Here is a 20230-nt window from a genome sequence, read left to right on the forward strand (position 1 = left end):
ATAATCGTAATTAATGATATATACTAAATGACTAAATTGTAATAAAAATTAAAATAATGATCAAATTATAATTTTTAATACTGAATAACCGAAATGAAAATGGACGAAAATGTTAAACAATGTAGATAAATCTCTTCAACAAACTCTAGGTATATAAAACTTCTATTATATGCGAATAGAAATTTATTAAATTATTTTATCAGAAATTATTTAAATTAATTGATGTTATAATACTGCATATACATCCCTCCAAACATGGATTACAAATTACAATCTAAAAAATTGGCGCAATGATCCGGTTCACGATCAAATGACTCGAATTCCACTTGATTTTACTTGAAGGTAAAAAATTATTTATAACTTGAATTTTATAAACGTATAAGATAATTAATCAAAGAAATTATAAGATAATAAAATATTATATATGTCTATATATATATATTTGCATTATATAGAAAATAATATATATAACATACTTTTTTTCAGGCAACTTCAAGTAATCACAAACAGCTTAGATCAATTAACATCAACAATTACAATTAATAAAGATTACATACAATAGCTGACAATCATCTGATTAGAGACATACAATTACACATGGGTGAGAACAAATAAAGAACGAATCAAAAAACACGAAACTTAAGAGCCTTGAAATACTTCTCTAGACTCTAGCTAACAAATTTCACTCCAGAATGACCTTAGTATGCCATGGATAACATTTTGAAGTAGCAGGTTATGTAACTAAACTTAAACAAGAGCTTCAACTGATGCTAGCATGCCAATAGCCGTGAAATCAATTGATACTTTAGTCCCCATAAAAACTCTAAAAACTCTCGAGGTCAATTGATACTTGGGTCCCAATAAAAACACTTCACAAGTTGTGAGTTTTTATTTATGGGTGAACAGTGATTGTAGACAAGCGATGCCAGTGACCATGTGCACGTGGATTCCGCCCCACTTGGTCCGCTGAGGATCATGCATGTCCTTGCCTTCTTAGCAGCCTCGCCACTCTTCTTGGCTAAAAACAGAAACTGATGCTAGCATGGAATGTGAATGCAGTAAAGCGAAGAATTCTCTTCATCCTTTTGAGTGTAGTTCTCATGAATCATTCTCATTGGCTGCTCCCAAATTGTCTTCCATTGAGCAACCTCACTGATTTATGCCATCAAACAATGATAATTTTCTGAACATTACAAGATAATCCCATTATGTTGGACTTCCAAATTGATTGATACAACAGGCATACAGCGGCACCAGTAGCCTGCAAGCATATGGTGTAACAGTGTATCAAACAAACCGAGAATCCTTCCTTCAAATGTCTCAAAAACCATTGTTTTTGTCTGTCCAAAAGGTGCGCTATTATTATTATTATTTTTGGGTCATTGTATCAAATGCTGTATACTTGATTTCGAAAGTTACAAAACAAATTAAAATCAGATTTGAAAAATCACAATATGACAATAAGGTAAGAGGCTTTTGACAACGTCATGCACTAACACAATTTAACTTAGGAGAGAACCATGTGTAATTGGATAGGTTACCTGTGATATTGAATTATTACAAACAGTAGTCCATGAAAATCCCAGGCTGAATAAAGTGCTAGCATCCAACTAGTAGATTTGAAGAGAAAGTAAAAATCCTGCATTGTCAATCATACAATAAGAATTTGAACATAAAAATTCGAACAAAGTTAACAAATTATTACCTAATGATACTGAAACTCATCAGGAGGTCTTGCTTGCAAAATTTGGTTCACTTGGTCCATTAGTTGATCAGACTGGAACTGGATGAATGTATCTGTCTCAACAGTTTCAGCTGCCCTTGCAGCAACTTTATTGAACATTCGACAAAGAGATTTGTAACGATTTCCTTTAAATAACGAAGAGTCAGCTTCAATTGCCAATCTATCAGGGTCTCGCAGAGCACCTCCTCTGGCATCCTTTGTCCATCTCTTTAAAAAATATTGGGGTGGCAATTCTTTAATATTTATTATATCAAGTGCTTTTAGGACATGACGGCATTGAATTCCAGAAAATTCAAACTTCTTGCAGCTGCATAAGAGTGTACTTTCTAAAGAGTCAAATCTTACAACATGCTCCTTTGGATTCTCATCAGAGGTAACTTGATACTCATATATCGTCTCAAATTCACCAGAGCAGTGCACCATACAGTCCATAGACATCTCAAACTCACTTTGAAACATCTCAAACACTGGAGGGGTGTACATGCTCGAAGCCTGCTTCAACATACGCGATGAAACAATCTTCAGAGTATTCTGAGTTGCATGAAAATCAGCTTGTAATTCTGCCTGTCTTCGTTCATAGACAACTCTTTCAAAATGCCTAAGAAATTGTAACAGGCCTTTTTCTGGGCCCAAATGTTCTTTTAGCATACATATCAAGGTTTCCTTGCGTAATGCACTTCTAATGTCTGCACAGAATGTGTCTCGAGAATAAGCCAAAGACCATTCCTTCCTATCATCAAAAAGTTTACTTAACCACTGATTACCCCTGAGGTCATACTTGTCTAACATTTCCTCCCATGCCAATATAAACTCATCCTCCTCTACACAATCAAAAACACATCTGCTGAAAGCACTAGCAAAGGTCCTAGAACCTTGAAAGACTTGTTTTAAGTACTTTTTTGCGTTATTATATATATGCCATACACAAACACGGCAAGTTGTACCAGGCCAAACTGAAGCAACTGCTTCACTCAATGCCAAATTTTGGTCAGTGAGAATCACCTTTGGCTGCTTTCCATACATTGCAGTCTTAAATGTATCCGCCAACCACTTAAAAGATTCAGCGCTTTCATCGCAGAGAAATGCTGCACCAAAGACAATGAGTTGCCTGTGATGATTTATACCAAGGAATGATGTGAATGGTCTACTGTATCCGTTAGTTTTGTATGTCATGTCAAAACAAATTACATCCCCAAAGTAACTGAAGTCAATTATAGATTTTGAATCTGCCCAAAAAACATTGGTAATCTGATCTTCTTTGTCAACCTGCATGGCATAATAAAATGAAGGATCATCCGCTTGCCTTTCCTGCATGTATTGCATAATTGCACCAGCATCACCTAGTTTCAAATTGACCTTACGCTTTGTGTGTGAAGAATTTTCATATTTTAAGAAACAAGAAGGATTCTTCCGAATTTCATCCTGTCCATCCACAACCTCATGGATAACTTCAGGTTGCAAAGCCCAATCATCTTTTTCATTTTCAGCAGTAATCAGAGATTTGGCAGCATCCCTGCATGACTTTAATGTGTGCAACATTTTTGACATAACAAACTCATGGTTATGCAGTGAATGGAAAAGAGTAACATGATATCTACCATTCTTTGTAAGCTTGATCATCATACGAGCAGGACAACCAGTCCTCTCCGTGGGCCGGGCCTGATGTTTCTTTACTTGATTTCCATCCTTTTTATTCCCATTGTAACCTTCTTTATAGCAGACATATGTCCTCGATACAATAATCCCAGAAGCTTTGCGGTTGACCCAAGCTTTCCTAACACCAAAGCCGATTTTCTTAGCATAATTGTTATAGAACTCATATGCCTTCTCATCATTCTCAAATTCCATATCAATTTTTGGAGCCCAGCTTTTACTAGCAGCTTCCTCCACTGAAATGAAAGCAACTTGCCGATGAACACCAGCTCCTCTAAATAAGTACTCAACTGCACCTTTTCGTGGTACCAATTTTCCAGCCAAAGTTCGAGACTTCTTAATTCTATGAGACTTCAACAAGTAAGCCTTTGTAGATGGAACAAGCTCATGGTTGTGCATTGGATGGAATTCACTAACCCTGTAACTACCATTTGACACAATCTTAATAGTCAGATGTGCAAGACAACCAGTTCTCTCATTCACTCGTGGTTTTGTGACCACAGTCTCATCCTTCCTATTCCCTTGATAACCCTCTTTATAGCAAACATAGGTCCGCGAAATGATAGTTCCTGAAATTCTTCGATTTATCCAAGCCTTTCGAACACTAAATCCTATTTGCTTAGCATAGTTATTGTAGAATTTATAAGCATCCTCATCACTTTTGAATTCCATATCAACCTTGGGAACCCAGCTAGCATTGCCACCATCTTCTACTGGAGAATGAACCTCCATTGCTTCAGCCATTAAATTTTTTAAGTCACATAATCTAATTTACTTTCAAGCCATTTTGCAGCAACTTCCTATCAGAAAAATAGATTTTCTTAAATAAATTAACTTTTTGCAGATAAAGGAATTAAATAAAAAGAAGTGCAGGGGCACACATAATGCTCCAATCATAACATCGCACCATAAACTGCAAAATTATAACTTTTTAAGAAATATAAAAGAAAATCAAATTTTAAGGTCAGGATCGAGATATGGTGATCCAACGTGAATAACAACACCAAAGCACAAGAGAGGTCATCATAGTGACTATAATTCAAAATTGAACAGAAATCCAACATATTTAGGGGGAAAACCAATAAAAGAAAGAAATCTCACAGCATTAACTCCATAACATCAAGCATTCTTGCATCACAAACTCACAGATGATGATGATGATGATGATGAGAAGCAAAGCTCACCTTGATAGCTTGGATTGAAGGGTGGAAGAGAAAGAGAGATGGAGAAAGAGAGGGATAGAGATGGAGAAAAGGAGGGAAGCGAAGCTCGGAAGAAAGAGGGCTAGACCAGAGCGGATTGGGATACTTTGGGGATATTGGAACACGTGTCGCTCTCTGTCCTTCGAGTTTGTAATATGAAAAATATATGAATTTTTTTTTTTTAAAAAAAAAAAATTTAAGTTGTCTTTCAAATTTTTGTTCTTTACTTATTTTAGTTTATGATATTATGTGTAAAAATATTCAGTTTACCCATGAATTATATAATTTTATCCATTTTGATCATTCGATGTCTAATGGTAACTACTGCATAGTCTGCATCAGTTATCATATTTAATTAAAAAATAGAAATGAATAAATCTGCATGGATGAGAGTCATGAGACACCAAAATAAATATTTTTATGTTTTAACCCTCTCAACATACATTAATCAACATTGACATGATTAACTGGCTTTCTATTATAAAATAAGAGCAATATTAAGAAGATAAATTATTTTTTAATAAAAAAGCGAAAGAAGAGAAGAAAAAAAAAAAAAATGAGTTTTTCAGATTTTTTTGGAAGAAATATTTAAATTTATTTTTATTTTTTTAGTAAATAAACCAATCACAATACAAAAGCGAATTTTCTCCATGTAGTTTATCCTTATCCTGTAACAGGGATTCAACTCTCCATCTTTACTAACACACGTAAAAAATCTATTGCTAATAAACCATGAATAGTATTGGTAACTAGCATTGGTAAATTTTTTGTTTTATTTTTTTTAAACCTCACAATACAAATAAAAACCATCATGTAATATTAACGCTCATGCGATGATGAGACGCAAGTGCCATTGAGATCCAAGAAGCAGGCACTTCTGAAAGGCGAAACTTTCACATCAATATAGGACGATGCTAGATGTTAAAAGCTGAAGAATTTGCACCAAGGCAATAATGAAAAAGAAAACATTGTTAATTTCTGTTTATTATATGATAATGATATCACCTAATTATGAAAAATTAAAAGCAACCACAAGCGCTACCATGAAGGAGTACCAATCCAGAGCTCTTAGCTAATCTTAAAATTCTGAGAAATTTCACTCTGAACTGCATCCATTACAGAACATAGTTTCCCAAGGATGGCCTTTGAATGAAGTAAATGAGTATATGCATTTTTATTTTATACAAAGATAAATCATCATTGAAATTAGAGTAACAATTGGTTGCTGTAAGCCTGATTAACGTAATAACATTTAGAGGATTGACCTTGCTGAATTGAATACACATGTAGACTGTAATGTAAAATGGATATCTGCTTCCCATGTCCCTTAAAATTAGCTAACTTTGGTGACTTCAAACATCCTTTCAGCTCACAGAGAATGGGCGAGCTATGTTATTCCAGGGAGTGTGACTTACTAGTAAATAAATTGGGCACCAGAGAGTGCCATGGGATATACCTACACAATATGTTATTATGTACAGCAAGCATATAGCATGCCCATGCTACAAGATAAAATTATGGGCCGCACTTTGCATTGCTAAATTGGAAACCAGGCAACCGAAACCTACTTTGCTTCAGGCCCAAACCTTCCGCAAAAGAAGCATCTGTCACTGCAAACACGCAATATCTGGAATTATTGTATAAAGTTTCAGCATGGCAGAGTTAACCTGTTTGGATGGCACTGCTGGAGGAGGGCATATTTGTCGAATAATAATGCTGCACAGGAGAACACATTGGAGAACCAAACAGAACAACATTTTCATTGTTGTGAATTGATAGAGCATAATTCCCACTTGCCCTCGCCATCAACAAGCCTCAACTCCGTGCAATGGAATGGTATCAAGGCAGGTCGCTAGATGGATAAGTAATGACATTAGAAAAATTTAACCAATAATAGCATTTAGAGTTTCAAAAACTGGATTGTAAAACTTACTTGAGATGATGTTATGACTGTTATCCCCATTTCGGTAGCAAGCCTGTAAAGGTGCTCTTCAACTTCAATACTCGTGGCACTACAACAAAGAAGACCATTACATCTTCATATGCATCAGAGAATGAAATGGAAACTAATTAATAAACAGAGATAGCTTTTAGCTCATTGTGTACTTTGTGCACTCATCCAGGATGCCAAATTTGGGGTGGTGAAAAAACAGCCTGGCCTGTAAAGAGTATCAGGCACAAATTTAGTTGCAATATTTGAGAGTGAAAAAAAAAGAAAGAAATCCCAATAAGGCATTTCCATGTCACCATGCCAAGCCTCTGCTGTTCTCCTAGCGATAGGACATCTTCCCAGTTAGGAGTAGCATCCCATCCATTGGTATATCTTTCAAGAAGATAGACCAATCGGACATTTTCAAGAATTGACTTCAAGTGAGAATCGAGAAGGCGAGCACCAACAGACTTATTGCCTGCCCATTGCAAACACAGCCATGAGTGATTTTAAACATAGCAGCTATTAGAATAAAAATAAGAGATGGAAATTTTCCTTCAGGAATATTTCATAATTAAAAAGAATGTCACAAAACCATAAACTGAACCGTTAATTTATATCAATATATCCAAAAAAGAAACCAAAGGTCATGCTTTTCTGGTAAATTACCTGACTCAAACAATGCAAGCAGCCTTTGTTCTGCTTCTTCATGTGAGAGAGGGTAAATGATTTGATCCCTCAAGGTCCCCAGACTTGTGTATGGCCGTTGGGGAACAAAGAACATTCCACACTCCAATCCCGCTCCCTGACGAATACTTTGTTGAGGCTTGGTGAGTGTTCCACTAACAACAGGCCATAAACCTCTAAGAACTCTGAAGACAGAACTCTTCCCACTTCCATTTGGTCCTTCAAATTGTTGAAAAACATAGTAAGAACATGAATGATGGAAAGAAGATTTGCAACAGAATGAGAAGGTCTAAATTCACAAACCAGTAACAAGCAAGCTTTCCCCTTGAACAACATCACAAGTTAATTGCCTGGCTAATAACTTCTGTGATGGGGTTATTATATCAACTTTAGAGAATGAAATTTTATCTTGAGCATGTATATCATCCATTTCAGATGCTAGAGAAACATCAGATGGTAAATCTTCTGTACACAACAGAAAAACAGAAACAGAAACAACAATTAGTTTGGGGACATATTAAATTGAATTAGCTAAAAAACACAGTCAACTGCATCTTCATAAAATCAATATCAATTAAAAATGAAATAGGATGACTAATAGCACACTTTGAACTACTATTTACAACTTTAATCATTTTTTTTTTTAAATTTGATGGGATGGTCAAACTTCCTAATATTTTGCTTCATTTATTTTCAAGAAATCAGCCTCTTGAGGGAAGAGAAAACATTAAGGGGCACAAAAGACCAATCCAAACAAAATTCAGCATTGATGAGGTAGGTAATAAAATTAGGATTAGAACCAACATATCAACCACCTCACCTGGAATGTTGCTATTTACAAAGAAATATATTCAACCAAAAATGCAAATGAAACTAAGAAGGTATAAAATAACCATAATAAGGAGAAGCATCAGATCATTTTTTTAAAAACCTCCAGCTTTAAAAAAATGAGGAAAAATTCCATATGCAGGATTCTGTCTGTATGATAACTGGAGTTCACATCACATGCAAGTTGCACATTACAGATTAGATCACTTGACTCAAAACCACAACCACAAGGTAAGTACTATTGAAAGTGAAAAGATTATTATCCTACTAATAGTATAGATTGTAACTTTAGTGTCATCATTTTTGCATAATAAGGTTGGAGCAATAAACTATATCTCAGACTTCAATTATGTCAACCCACAAAAAGTGATGAGCATACTACTCATAAGGTTGTACACAAGCTTATACAAATGAATTGATTCAAAGCACCAATGTCATACAAATCAAAACTGGAAACCCCCTAGAGAATGCTAGTTAATAGAAATTTACCATTTTTATATAATTACACATGAGAACAAACTACTTATTAGTACTCATTTACAGGGATCATGAAGATTGCGAGAGTAATGCATCACTAGACTACATATGAAAGAAGCAGCCTGTCTTCAGGCAACAACATCAAACCACAAACAGCGGTTGTTATATGTTCTAGACAACTAGAGTGTTCCAAAGAAGCCACAAAAACAAATACTTGGTGACATGAGTCAACGTAAAATGAGTTAAATATATAAAAAGTAAATGAAAATGGCAGCAAAACTGATGAAAGCACTGTAAGAAATTTCAGGAAATACAAATAACAATTAAATTAGGACAGACAATAATAATTACCGTTTTGTGCTGCATCGAGAAGTTCCTCCAGCTCAAAGATCCTATTTATACCTCCAGAGAGCTCAAGAAATTTTCTATTCAATTCGAGAATGTCACCAAATGCCAGAAAGCTCTGTGAGACCACAGAAGCTAAGAAGCGTAGTGCATGAGCCAGCTCACCTGCAAGAATTTCAGAACAGTAATCATCAGGCAACAAATAATCAAAACATAATGCTGCAAAATCATCAAGGTTGCTTTACCTAAAGTAGAGGTTAAAGCACGATCTCCTTTATGCTCCATTGCATATAATAAACTGAGTCCCCATGTCACATTATGGGGAAGTTGCTTGGTAATGAAGTCATCCACTATGCCAAATAGCCACTTTTTCTTCAAGAGGATCTTACGGTGATTGACCAAGTCTCTAAATCTTGAGTCAATCATCTGATCAATACAAAAACAATTCAAAAATCATATTGCTAAGAATTTCAAGGAACAGAAAAGGATTAACCAACAGAAGAGTTACACTTTGAGAAACTTATGTAAATCCAATGGTTTGCCAGCTATAATAGGTTACAGAAACAAGATACCTTTATAGAAATACAAAGGCTCTTCAATTATCAGCACCAAAAAAAAAAAAAGTTATACACACACAATTGGAGGCGCATATAGCATTCTAGTGAACATTCTTGTCCAAACAAGATACTCAGAGTAAAAAGGTAATACCTACACAAACCTCATCTGAATTAATTTCTAATTCACACCATTACTTCTAGATGAGGTAAACAACAATTTTCAGTCACATGTATCCACTTAATTTAAACAATGATCCTTTTTTATCTAAAATAGCCATCAAAAGTTTCAGTGTCTTAGAGGTTCACAAGATTTAAACTCATAGTAAGGAAAACAATAATAAATTTACATCTTACCTCTTTTTCTCGAAACCCACCACCAAAGAAAGCAATAGATTCAGCATGAGTGCGCAATCTTGCATGCATGAACCTAGTAAAAGAAGACAATTGCACACCAGTAAATTATTGAAACTAATGAAGAATCAAAAGCCAGGTCAAGTTGCATCAATTTTCCAAATTGAGTACAAAGTTGCCACATTATTACCTAAAAGTTCCTTCTAGCTGTTGTTCCCTACTTGCTAGGTCACCAAAGTCAGGAGTGACACTTCTCAAAAAACCCAAGCCGAGTAACATATAGGCATATAAAATGGCAACTCCCCTTCGACCAGTCAGGAGCTTCATTCTCCAGGTGAACCTGTGACATCAACAAAATTTACCAAACCAAACTAAACAAATCAAACAAACAAACAAACAATGTAAAAGGTGATAGATAGCAAGCGGACGGCTAAAATAGCCAGAGAGGAAAAAATATTTACCAGAGAATATCAACAGAAGGTTTGAACATTCCCGTGACTAATCCTGAAAGATCTGAAGTCAACTTATCCACGTCATGTGTAATTCTCTGGTCTGCATCAATGTTTTTACCAGACATCTGAAATACCTGTAAGAACAAAAGATGTTGGCCAACACATCAAATCAGAAACAAACTAATATAAGGTGTCAAGATGAAATTAAGAAATGATGATCCACTGTTTAGATGTAGTATCAGTTTCAGGAATAAAAGTTACAAACTGATACATGAGAACAAAAAGTAAACCAATCCAATAAACATAATTTTAACTCCAAAAGATTTCATCATAAGAATGTCAACATTAAATCATTTTAATCAAACTATACCTTATAAAATGCATTCCTTTTCAAATAATTTTTGAGTAGATACTGAGTAAGGCGAATTCGCCACCCAAGGGCAAGTCTGGATGTCAGATGCCTGTAAAGAAGCAAAGCCAATTGTAAGTCCAATTTCTCACTTGGCCAAAATTACTTGGAACAAGTTTATATCTTACAATAATCAACATATAATTAGAGCAACATAACTTTCACTTCATTTAATTAGTGGCAACTTATGGTTATGGAAATCAATACATTATAGCAAAATTAAATAAATATAATTAAAACACTATCATAAATCATTTTCAAAAGTAAGCACTTTCGTCAAGATATGATCATATGTTTACTTTAAGTCATAAAAAATGGCACAGATACTCCTTTTCATTCAGATACCAGAGTACCATGTTAAAACAATTATTTTCAAGGTATAACTCCAAATAAATTGAAATTTTTACAGATATTTCGCATTGCAGATTGCAAAAATAAAGCACAGCTAATGTCATCTAGATGGTTAGTTTTCATTAAACAGGTGGAAATGTAATATAGTTGGTGAGAAAATAAAAATCAGCTCTTTCATAGATCTTACAATTTCTATAAATATGAATCTTGCAACTAGACAGAGTGATATGCAATTGCAACTTGTGCTAAGCATTTCTGGCATCAAAATATTAAATGCTCAACAAAAAAACTTAAAAAATTAGGCACAACATTATATCAACTATAAAAACCATTGGTATAAGCTTAGTAAAAAAAAAAAAAATTAACATCACCCTTATCACTGATAAAGATAAAAAAAGACAAATTAACACAACCCTTATCACTAATAAAGATGAAAACTACTGTCCTGTCTTAAAAACCTGCAATATAGAAGAGCCTACTTCCTTGAAAATATGAAGGAATCAGAGGAATCAGTAGTACGAGATTTGTATAGTACATGTGAATTGCATGAAGGTCACAATGGTTGCCCTTGTTCCAAATTAATTGAAAAAAAAGGCAAGATTGAATGATAAATGACAAAAGGAACTCCGAACAGCAGATAAAACATGCCTGAGTGAGGGTGCAACAATAGAATTTGCAGCACTTTGAAGAACACTAATGCCGATCAATCTCATAAAAGCTATTTTATCCTGCTCCAGCACATATTTTACAGTAGTTCCTACATAAGTAAACAAAACAAACATATGAGATAGTTTGTCCACTCCTTCACCAAAATAACTTGAAGTAATGGGGCTAAATCATACCATTCAAAGATGCTATTCGGTCGGATATCCATGTCCTAGACATAACAAGTAAAGCAACGGTCAACAATTGAGCGCCCTGCTTGTCAAGCAAGGTGGGGACCTAAGAATTAAAAAGAAAAATATGGGAGGTCAGAAGTAGCAGTTGTTATGTTCCATCATAATGACATTTTAGATAGAAATGTTGTTAAACTGTTCCAAACAGCCCTGGATGAATACAACTTTGCAGCCTCAACTAATACAAAACTGAGAATATGACATTGAAAAGTAAAGTAAAAGACAATTTGTATCACGCTAAAACATATTATTGCAGTAATCTAGTTAAAAGATCCTCACCAATACTTTAAACATTGCTGCAGCTCTAAGAGGCAATATTCTTGGAGTCTTTTGCAATTGTGGAACAATGGGCAACTGAATATTACGCTCCAAAGCAGGGGATGATTTTATCACTTTTGGTACATATGAATGGGCATTGGACTTTGAGAATGTAGTCCTCTGTCAACAAATTGGTTATCAACAAATAGAAAAGAAAAACAACAGAAATCTAGTTTTTCCAAGAATTCTACTTAAGCTTCTGCTTAAGGGCTATATATAGCAAATCAATAAACATTCAAACCTTTCCAGTTGGAGCAAAAGCCCTTTGAACAGCAAGTGCGTCAGCCTGACGATCAGTCTCAGTTGATTCTAACAGCTTTTGACCAATTTCAGTAGAATCATCATCCCTAAAAACAATACAAGACAAAAGTGTAGATTAAATATGTGTTTCGACTGGAACCTCAAATGAACAAAAACCATAAAGTATAGATCATGACCTCTTGTCCTGAACACTCCATCTCCCTTCACCATCCAAAGACAAAACTATATCATGGAATGCAACTAATGCCGGACGGTGTGAAATAGTGATACATGATGTCCCCATTGCACGAACCCTGGCACAGAATCTTTCTTCCATATCAGTAGTGACAGCACTTGTACATTCATCAAGAATGGCAAACTTAGGCTTATGGTAGAACAATCTGGCCATTCCAAGTCTCTGTTGTTCACCAAGAGAGAGTTCTTCGCCCCAGTTGACTTCCTTTTCGAATGGATAGCGCTCCAATAAGTACTCGAGGTCAACCTGCCATGCAAATTAAGGCTTTTTAACTATATGTCATTTTTATGACACAAAGTGGGCACACGTATGCATAGGCAACACCTTGAAACAGCTGAAATATGGATATGGTTAGAGATAATTGAAGTCATTCAAAGCAAAAGAAGAGTATTTACATTTTTTAGTAGATCAACCATTCCATCATAGGTAAGTGGATCAGTTTCCTGGCTAGCTGTAAGGGGGTAAATCAGTTGGTCACGAAGTGTTCCCACAGCTGTATATGGTCGTTGTGGCACATAAAAGATCTCCTTATTCAAATCGGATCCAACCCCAGGTTTCACAATATAGCCCTCTACTAGTGGCCAGAGACCACCAAGAACCCTGAAGAGAGAGCTTTTCCCACTTCCATTTGGCCCTAAAGAGAGAAGAATTAGCAAAAGGTCTTCTTCAAAACAAATAATATTTACTAACACTTTAAGGAGAATAAAGACACCAGGATTTTTAAACAGCATTTACCACTTTATATCTGCTTTTGTTAAACACCAACAGGACATAAAGCAAAGAAAAAAGAGTGATTAAAGGTCTAACACACAAATTACAAAAACCTGAAATACTTTTGACACTCCAAACAACAAATTAAAACCAAACTAGTAGTTGATCTATCCAAACTAAAACAACTTGAACCATGAAGTATAGCTTCTACTGCCTTGAATCCTAGCTGAATCAGCTAAGATTGGCTAAATAAATCTGACAGAATTGCAAATGCATGAATTTTCATCAGACAAAAGAACACTGATAAGAAATGATTACCAACAAGCCAATTTATGATATCTTCTCATATCAAATTCTTACTGATTTTTAGTGAGTGTCAACATGAAAGAATCTCATATGTATCTTCTAGGATAAAAGACACTCTAACAAAAGGTGAGGCTGTGTATGAATTAACGAGCATGTACAAAAACATGGAGAAGCAAATGCCATGCAGGTATAAGGGAAATCTAAAATTCAAAAAAAGAATACACTTTATATGAGTCTTCAGTTCTCCACAAAGATGGCCAAAACTTTGTGTTCGATTAAAAAAATATTAGATTAACACAAGCAATTAAAATCTCCATCATAAACACTTATTGTGCCTATTACATTGAATAAAATTATTTTAGATAATCAATATTTTTATTAAAACAGTACAAAAAAGGGGGAAAATATATAAATGCTTATTGAACATCACAATTGAAAGAAAAGTCAAAAGCGCCTGGGTTGGGATTAAAACCTTGGACTTATGCAATAAATAGTTAACAATGACCAAGGCATAATAGCAATATGATTGAAAAATGTAAAATAATTACAACAAATTTACCTGTAATCAAGAGATTAGAACCAGACTCGACCCTCAAACACAAGTCATCAACCAACACATTTCCTGTTGGCGTCACTACCTGAAAGATTATAAAAATACACAAAAAATTAACCACAGCATGCAATGAGCTCATTTTTCCATAAATTTAACTTTAGAAAAAAAAAACCACCTTCACTCCTGCAAATTCAATGTAATTTGCTTCAGAAATATAATTTCTGCTTGTATGGCTTTTGATCAATGACTGGTCATGAATCACAGATAATTCTCTTGATACTGCCATCAGTTCATGAATACGATGTGCATAGCCACTGTTACCCAAAAAAAAATCAGCTGGTATTTTTCCAAAAAATATCATAGACTGGAAAAAAGGTACAAAGTTTAAATTTGTTCCACGATAAACTAAAAAAAGCAAGAAAAAACAGAAAATAAGAATAATCCCCTCTAACATGATTGTTGAGTTTGCAGAATAGTTATATATAAGTATGCCATATAGCAGTAATAGTACCTAAAGGGTTTATCTAGGGCATATGCAGAGAAAAGAGAAACAGTAAACAGAAAAGTAATCATGAATCCATTAAAATTTTAAATTGCCTATAGCTGATCATGACAACTAAGACTCGACCTTGGCTAGGTAAGGTATGGAGCTCCTTCTCAATTTGGGGAAAAGAAAGATCAACTATTGTCAGGTGGGCCTTGGGTATAAGCCATAGCCTGACAAATTAACTAAATGCAACATTACATAAAACTTCATTCAGAACAACCCTGAGAAACCTGTATTACAATAAGAAACAAAAGGTTTTTAAACCTATCAACCTTAGGTTTTCATCTGAGCCGTGAAAATATCTCTAAACGGTCCCAATTTAATCCATTTTTATTAAGAAGCCTCAATCTGGGAATCCTAAATCAGCTGGATGGATATATGGGATGTTATTCTCTTCTCTTGGTGAAATTTAAGATTTTTCAAATTTAAGCATGGAAAAGATTTAATGTGCTCTTTAAATGACCTAAAGGGGCCATACACATATAGCTATAAGTATTAGCATAGTTACTTCAGAAGGATGCTTCACAGTGCTTCCAGAGTCCAAGGAGCGTATCAGAAGATGAGCATACACATAACAAAGAATAGATAAGAGATGAAAATATATATGTATATATATATTTAAGGTTTCTGCTAAGATAAACTATAAAATGTGCAACAAATGTAAGCATTCAGATTTATGTTAGATTAGAAAAAAACCTGAGACGATTCAACCGCCGTGAACTGCTAGCCAAAGTCCCAAGTGACTGAAAAAGAGACATTATGACACTAGTATGATAACGGAGGTTGCTCAACATTTCTGCTCGACCTAAAGTTGAATTATCAGGTCGAAGGTTGCCAGAAAAAAATGGCTCAATGATTAGAACCACCCCAACCGTAGCACCCAAGTATTTTAAGAGAAAATCTTGAATCATTCCAAACCACCAATGCTCATGAAGAACAAGGTTCATATGCCTAATAAGAGCCTTGAATTGCTTCTGAATGTGGGATGCTTCCCTATTTTCGCCACCATAAAATGCTACACTCTCTGCATGCGTCCTTAACCGTGAGTGGAGCTGGCGATAATCCCCTTCCAATTGTTGCTCCTTGGACATAAGCTTCCCAAAGGCAGGAGAAAAGTTTTTAATTGCAGCACCTGCTCCAATGACATATGCCTAAAAACCACCAGGTTGTTTTTCAAATTCAATTAGAATAATAAAACAAGAACTCATGTATGTTGAAATATGAAAAGTATATGCAAAGTGAATGTCATAGGCAACAAAAGTGTTGAAAGAAAACATACTATTGCATCATCCATAACAAAAGCTGAATGATGCATCAAACCTAAAACTGCATAGAAGGAAGAACAGTACCAGTATCCAAAGCACATATTTGGGACTTGCATAGGAACAAAGACGCCATGTATACAATAAGCCGTCGATAACTGCAGTAAGATCCTCCTGTACAAGCTCGCTTAATTCAGAACAGAATCTTGGTATATCACTTGCAATTCGCTGCTCCGGGTTGTTGATCCTATCATCAACATGTGATATTTTATAGTATGCCATATTCTGCAAGCCAGGAAAAGGTAGAAAACTTACATTCATAGCATGAAAGACACATGAACATTTTTCCAATAAATTTTTTAAATAAGCAATTTCTGGGACTTTAAAGTCAAGGTTGATGATAAAAATTATAGAATTCACCAAATTGATTCTTGCATGGTTATAGAGACTAATAAAGAAGCCAAAGCCAGTTTCCCTAAACTTTGCAACAATAAGTTCCCATTTAAAATAATTATGACAATCAGTGTTAGAGATGCCAACAGCATAATAAATAAATAAATAAATATAATATAATATAATATAATTCAAACACCATTCCAACGAAATCAAAGAAAGAAATCACACAAGAACGTATGAAATTCAATTATGTCTGCCTCTCCAACCATGTAAGCCAAGCTAATCAGTTCTAATAAATCCAGCAGATTAAATCTGCATCCTTTACCTTTTCACATAGGCCAGTTAAAACAACCAATAGTCCCCTCTCCACAAGCTATTCAGTTGGATTTTGGTTTTAAAAAATCATTCTCTTATGCCTAACACATGCTTATTTTCAAAAACATGGAAAAAACCAATTCTTTGGGCACCACCATGCCTCAAACCCTCGCCCTCTCACTTGGAGAGGGAGAGTTTTTACCAATTCTTCTTTGTGAAAGCCATCTATCATTTAGTTTCCTGGCGCATACACATGCAAAAGTGTCTCGGACCTAAATGGTATCATTCGCCTTTTAACAGCAAGTCCAAAATGTAATCGGTTGGAGTTAATGTTCAGCAAAATAACATGACATTTAACAATCCCAGTCAATGAAAATTGTAGTTAGTCCGATTAACACATGAAATAAAGTTAATATGCCACATAAAAGGATAGAAGCATATACATTAAAGCACAATTTTCAACAAATTCCAAACATGGAGCTTGATGAACAGTAACTAATTAAAAAGGCAAGCTAATTTCCAAGTGAAACCGTATTCCAAAGAAACAGGCTTTACCTCGAAATAATCTGAATGAATGAGATCCGTCAATAGCCTTCTGAAATGCAATCCCAAGGCCCCTGTTAGATATTTTGAAGTCGAAAATAAAGCAGACTGGAGAAAACACAAAAGAAGATTCTCAATGATGAGGCGCACAAAAGAAGGGACACGCCGAAGAAAAGCAGCTCGAAACAAGAACCCTTGAACTTTTGCCAATCTAATACTTAAGGCAGTTCTCAGCACCTGCAATAAGCACACCATGATAATGAAGAGCATGGAACAGTCAGCCAGACATCCAATTCAATGAGTAGTCAAGATATCCAACAGTTGGCTGAAACCCAAGTCGCTAGGTAAAATAAAAGAACAGATATGTACATAACAGGAAGAATATGAAAGAATAGAAAAACAAGTGAACAATCAAATAAAATTTCATAAGTAGTGCTTCTTGTCCTCTGCCTTTATAACTTCTTTAAAGGTACATCCAAAATAAGTCATTACCAGCGATTTGGTAAACAATGTGAACAATACATTCTTTCAAAAGGCATCAGCATATTTTCATGATCACTAACAATAATTCTTTCGAAAGGCGTCAGCATATTTTCATGATCACTAACAATATTGCTAGATAAGGGATCACCAATTATTGAGAAGATGAAAAAACAAAAAAAAGTTCAATTAAAGAATTTGATATATTAAAAAAATTAACATGTCTGGTGAGATATTGAAAAGAATGGCACTTACTGCTGTAGTAACTAAGGCAATAAGGTTTCTCACTCCCATCGACCCCATCCGTGAGAGCAAGATTGCAGCAAGTACTTGCAGAGATCTTAACCCTCCTCCTTTCCGCCTTGATGACCTTGTTAGGTTATCACTAGTACCATTTTGAATTGAATTCTCTTCATGATTACTAGGTAGGACCCCATTAATTGACTCATCTGGCTTGATGGATTTGCTTCTTTGTCTTAATTGTGTGTATGCATAAGTTCCACCAACTACCACAATACTCGTGGCTATTGCCAGTGTTCGCCTGTTAGGAAAAAGAATTGTTATCAAGAAAGTCGAAAATATCTGTGATTTTCTATAAATTTCTATAACTCTGTCATGGAAAACTTAAGTAATGTCAAAAAGTGCAACAACTACTACTTATGTAGGGAAAACAAAACAGGATTTATGAAAACAAAACATAAAATGATCTCATTTATATACTAATGAAAACTTAAATACAACACAGCCAGTTAAGTGGTAGCTCATCACAGGACAAGGTCAGAAATTGAAAAATAAAAAACAAGACATATTTGCATGTAATTAGAATTTAGAGAAAACAATACGTGCAAAACGTCATTATTGTATGGATCTCACTAAAAGACCAAGTCAAGCAGTAAGGGGGTAACAGATCTGTTGACAAAAGATTAATCAATATTAAACTAAACACAGATACACATAGAAAATTCTAGATACAACCAAAGACTTTTAACAACACTAATTTAGCATACCCTTAATTTAATATTAACAAAAGGAGTTCACCAGCACAAAATGAATCATACTTCATAAGAGAACATATTTATAATGTAGACAAGCACAAATAGGATAGCTTTATGTACCTTCTAGAAGCCAAAATTTTGCGCCCATGATCAGTTAGCTGCAACAACTGCAAAGAAGGCATGTTTCTGGTTCTAGCTGCTACCAATCAGTAAAAAGAATTGGCTCTTGGAGAAACAACAGAGTTCAGTTTTATGAAGACCAGGCAATTTAACCTGTACCAGCAGTGAAGGAAAAGAACTAATGAAGTAAGTAAACCCCTAGTATGGTTTAACTGAGAAGTCAAGAAGGAAATAATACACAATTAAAAAAAAAAAATTAAAAGCCAGCAACTTTAGCAAGTATATTATATGGACAAACCAATGCAATTCTAAGTCAACCGCTTTCCTGGTCTATTTTCAAACAAGAAAGACTTCAGAAGTTAGCCACCACACTCAAGTCACCCTATTCTATGAGCAGAACACCCTTCTAAGGCACTGTCCTCAGGGAAGCATCCGGCATTAATCAGACTGGGTACGAGCTAATCAAAGGAGAATAACTATCATAATTGCACATATAATTCAGAAAACAGAAGAAGACAAAAGAACACAACAAATGAAGAAAAGGAAGTCAACAAACAGACAGGGAGCATAAAACCTATTCTTGATAACCGTGATCTTGCAACAGAAAGGATGCAATGCCATGCAGTAATGAAGTAAAGATCATTAATTCAACACTATAATTTGCTTTCTTGACTCCAAAAAATCAAAATTTATCTTCTTACAATGCATTGAAATCATAAACTTCACACAGAACCATATCTGTTTCCTTCCCAGCAAGAGCCAATGAAGTATTCCCCAAAAAAAGGGCTCTCACACCCATAAACAAAACAAGAGAAGAAAGAAAATTAATACAATATTGACTTTTCGTTGAAGACTTCCGCATCCCATCACAAACAAATCTTTTGAATTGAATTAGAACGAAAATCAAGATTCAAAAGCACCAAAAACCCTACAACCCAAATCCAAACAAACCACAACTACACCTGTACAACTCCTCTCAATCGTTAACCATAAAAAAAAAAAAACGCAAAAACACACAACACAAACCCAAGAAAGATCAATCTACACATCAAAACCCTTGTCAGCAAATAAGCACCGTTTCCAGAGGATCAAGAACATCAAACAAAGATTTCAGAATAAAGCAGTAAAGAAACAATGATCAGTAACCAGAGAATTATATTCATACTCACATCGATGATTGGAGGGGGATGCAGCTCAAGAATCGCCGCAGTTTCGATCTCTAGGGTTTCAGAGAACTGAGAAGCAGAGGGAGAGATGGGGGAGAAAGAGCGTGGAGGGAGATGAGAAGAAGATGCCTGCGTGTGAT

The 20230-nt window shown here is 35.0% G+C and overlaps 2 protein-coding genes across 5 annotated transcripts; both read right to left on the reverse strand.

The window, feature by feature from the left end:
• Positions 1-520: 520 nt before the first annotated feature.
• On the reverse strand, positions 521-4716 carry LOC120256835 (protein FAR1-RELATED SEQUENCE 5-like). 3 transcript variants are annotated; one of them, XM_039264510.1, is made up of 4 exons: positions 4582-4716; positions 1706-4197; positions 1542-1639; positions 521-1261 (listed from the first exon to the last, which is right to left on the reverse strand). In XM_039264510.1, exon 2 carries the CDS (start codon positions 4139-4141, stop codon positions 1706-1708), a length of 2436 nt encoding a protein of 811 aa, XP_039120444.1. In that variant the 5' UTR covers positions 4142-4197; positions 4582-4716; the 3' UTR covers positions 521-1261; positions 1542-1639. The 3 variants fall into 3 exon arrangements, with proteins under 3 accessions (XP_039120444.1, XP_039120443.1, XP_039120441.1); XM_039264509.1 differs by having other exon boundaries at positions 1706-4193; positions 4499-4716; XM_039264507.1 differs by having other exon boundaries at positions 4499-4716.
• A 1033-nt stretch (positions 4717-5749) lies between these two features.
• Positions 5750-20230, reverse strand: LOC120256831 (ABC transporter D family member 1-like). 2 transcript variants are annotated; one of them, XM_039264500.1, is made up of 26 exons: positions 20094-20230; positions 18925-19077; positions 18065-18350; positions 17342-17566; positions 16163-16360; positions 15510-15964; positions 14442-14580; positions 14273-14351; positions 13092-13330; positions 12638-12942; positions 12442-12547; positions 12162-12320; positions 11829-11928; positions 11635-11743; positions 10597-10687; positions 10236-10360; positions 9965-10114; positions 9778-9850; positions 9112-9292; positions 8873-9031; positions 7520-7678; positions 7199-7435; positions 6847-7007; positions 6706-6758; positions 6533-6611; positions 5750-6451 (listed from the first exon to the last, which is right to left on the reverse strand). In XM_039264500.1, exons 2-26 carry the CDS (start codon positions 18984-18986, stop codon positions 6359-6361), a joined length of 4023 nt encoding a protein of 1340 aa, XP_039120434.1. In that variant the 5' UTR covers positions 18987-19077; positions 20094-20230; the 3' UTR covers positions 5750-6358. The 2 variants fall into 2 exon arrangements, with proteins under 2 accessions (XP_039120434.1, XP_039120432.1); XM_039264498.1 differs by having other exon boundaries at positions 7520-7681.

Source organism: Dioscorea cayenensis, unplaced genomic scaffold (genome assembly GCF_009730915.1).
Source record: "Dioscorea cayenensis subsp. rotundata cultivar TDr96_F1 unplaced genomic scaffold, TDr96_F1_v2_PseudoChromosome.rev07_lg8_w22 25.fasta BLBR01001667.1, whole genome shotgun sequence".
NCBI classification, from domain to species: Eukaryota; Viridiplantae; Streptophyta; class Magnoliopsida; order Dioscoreales; family Dioscoreaceae; genus Dioscorea; species Dioscorea cayenensis.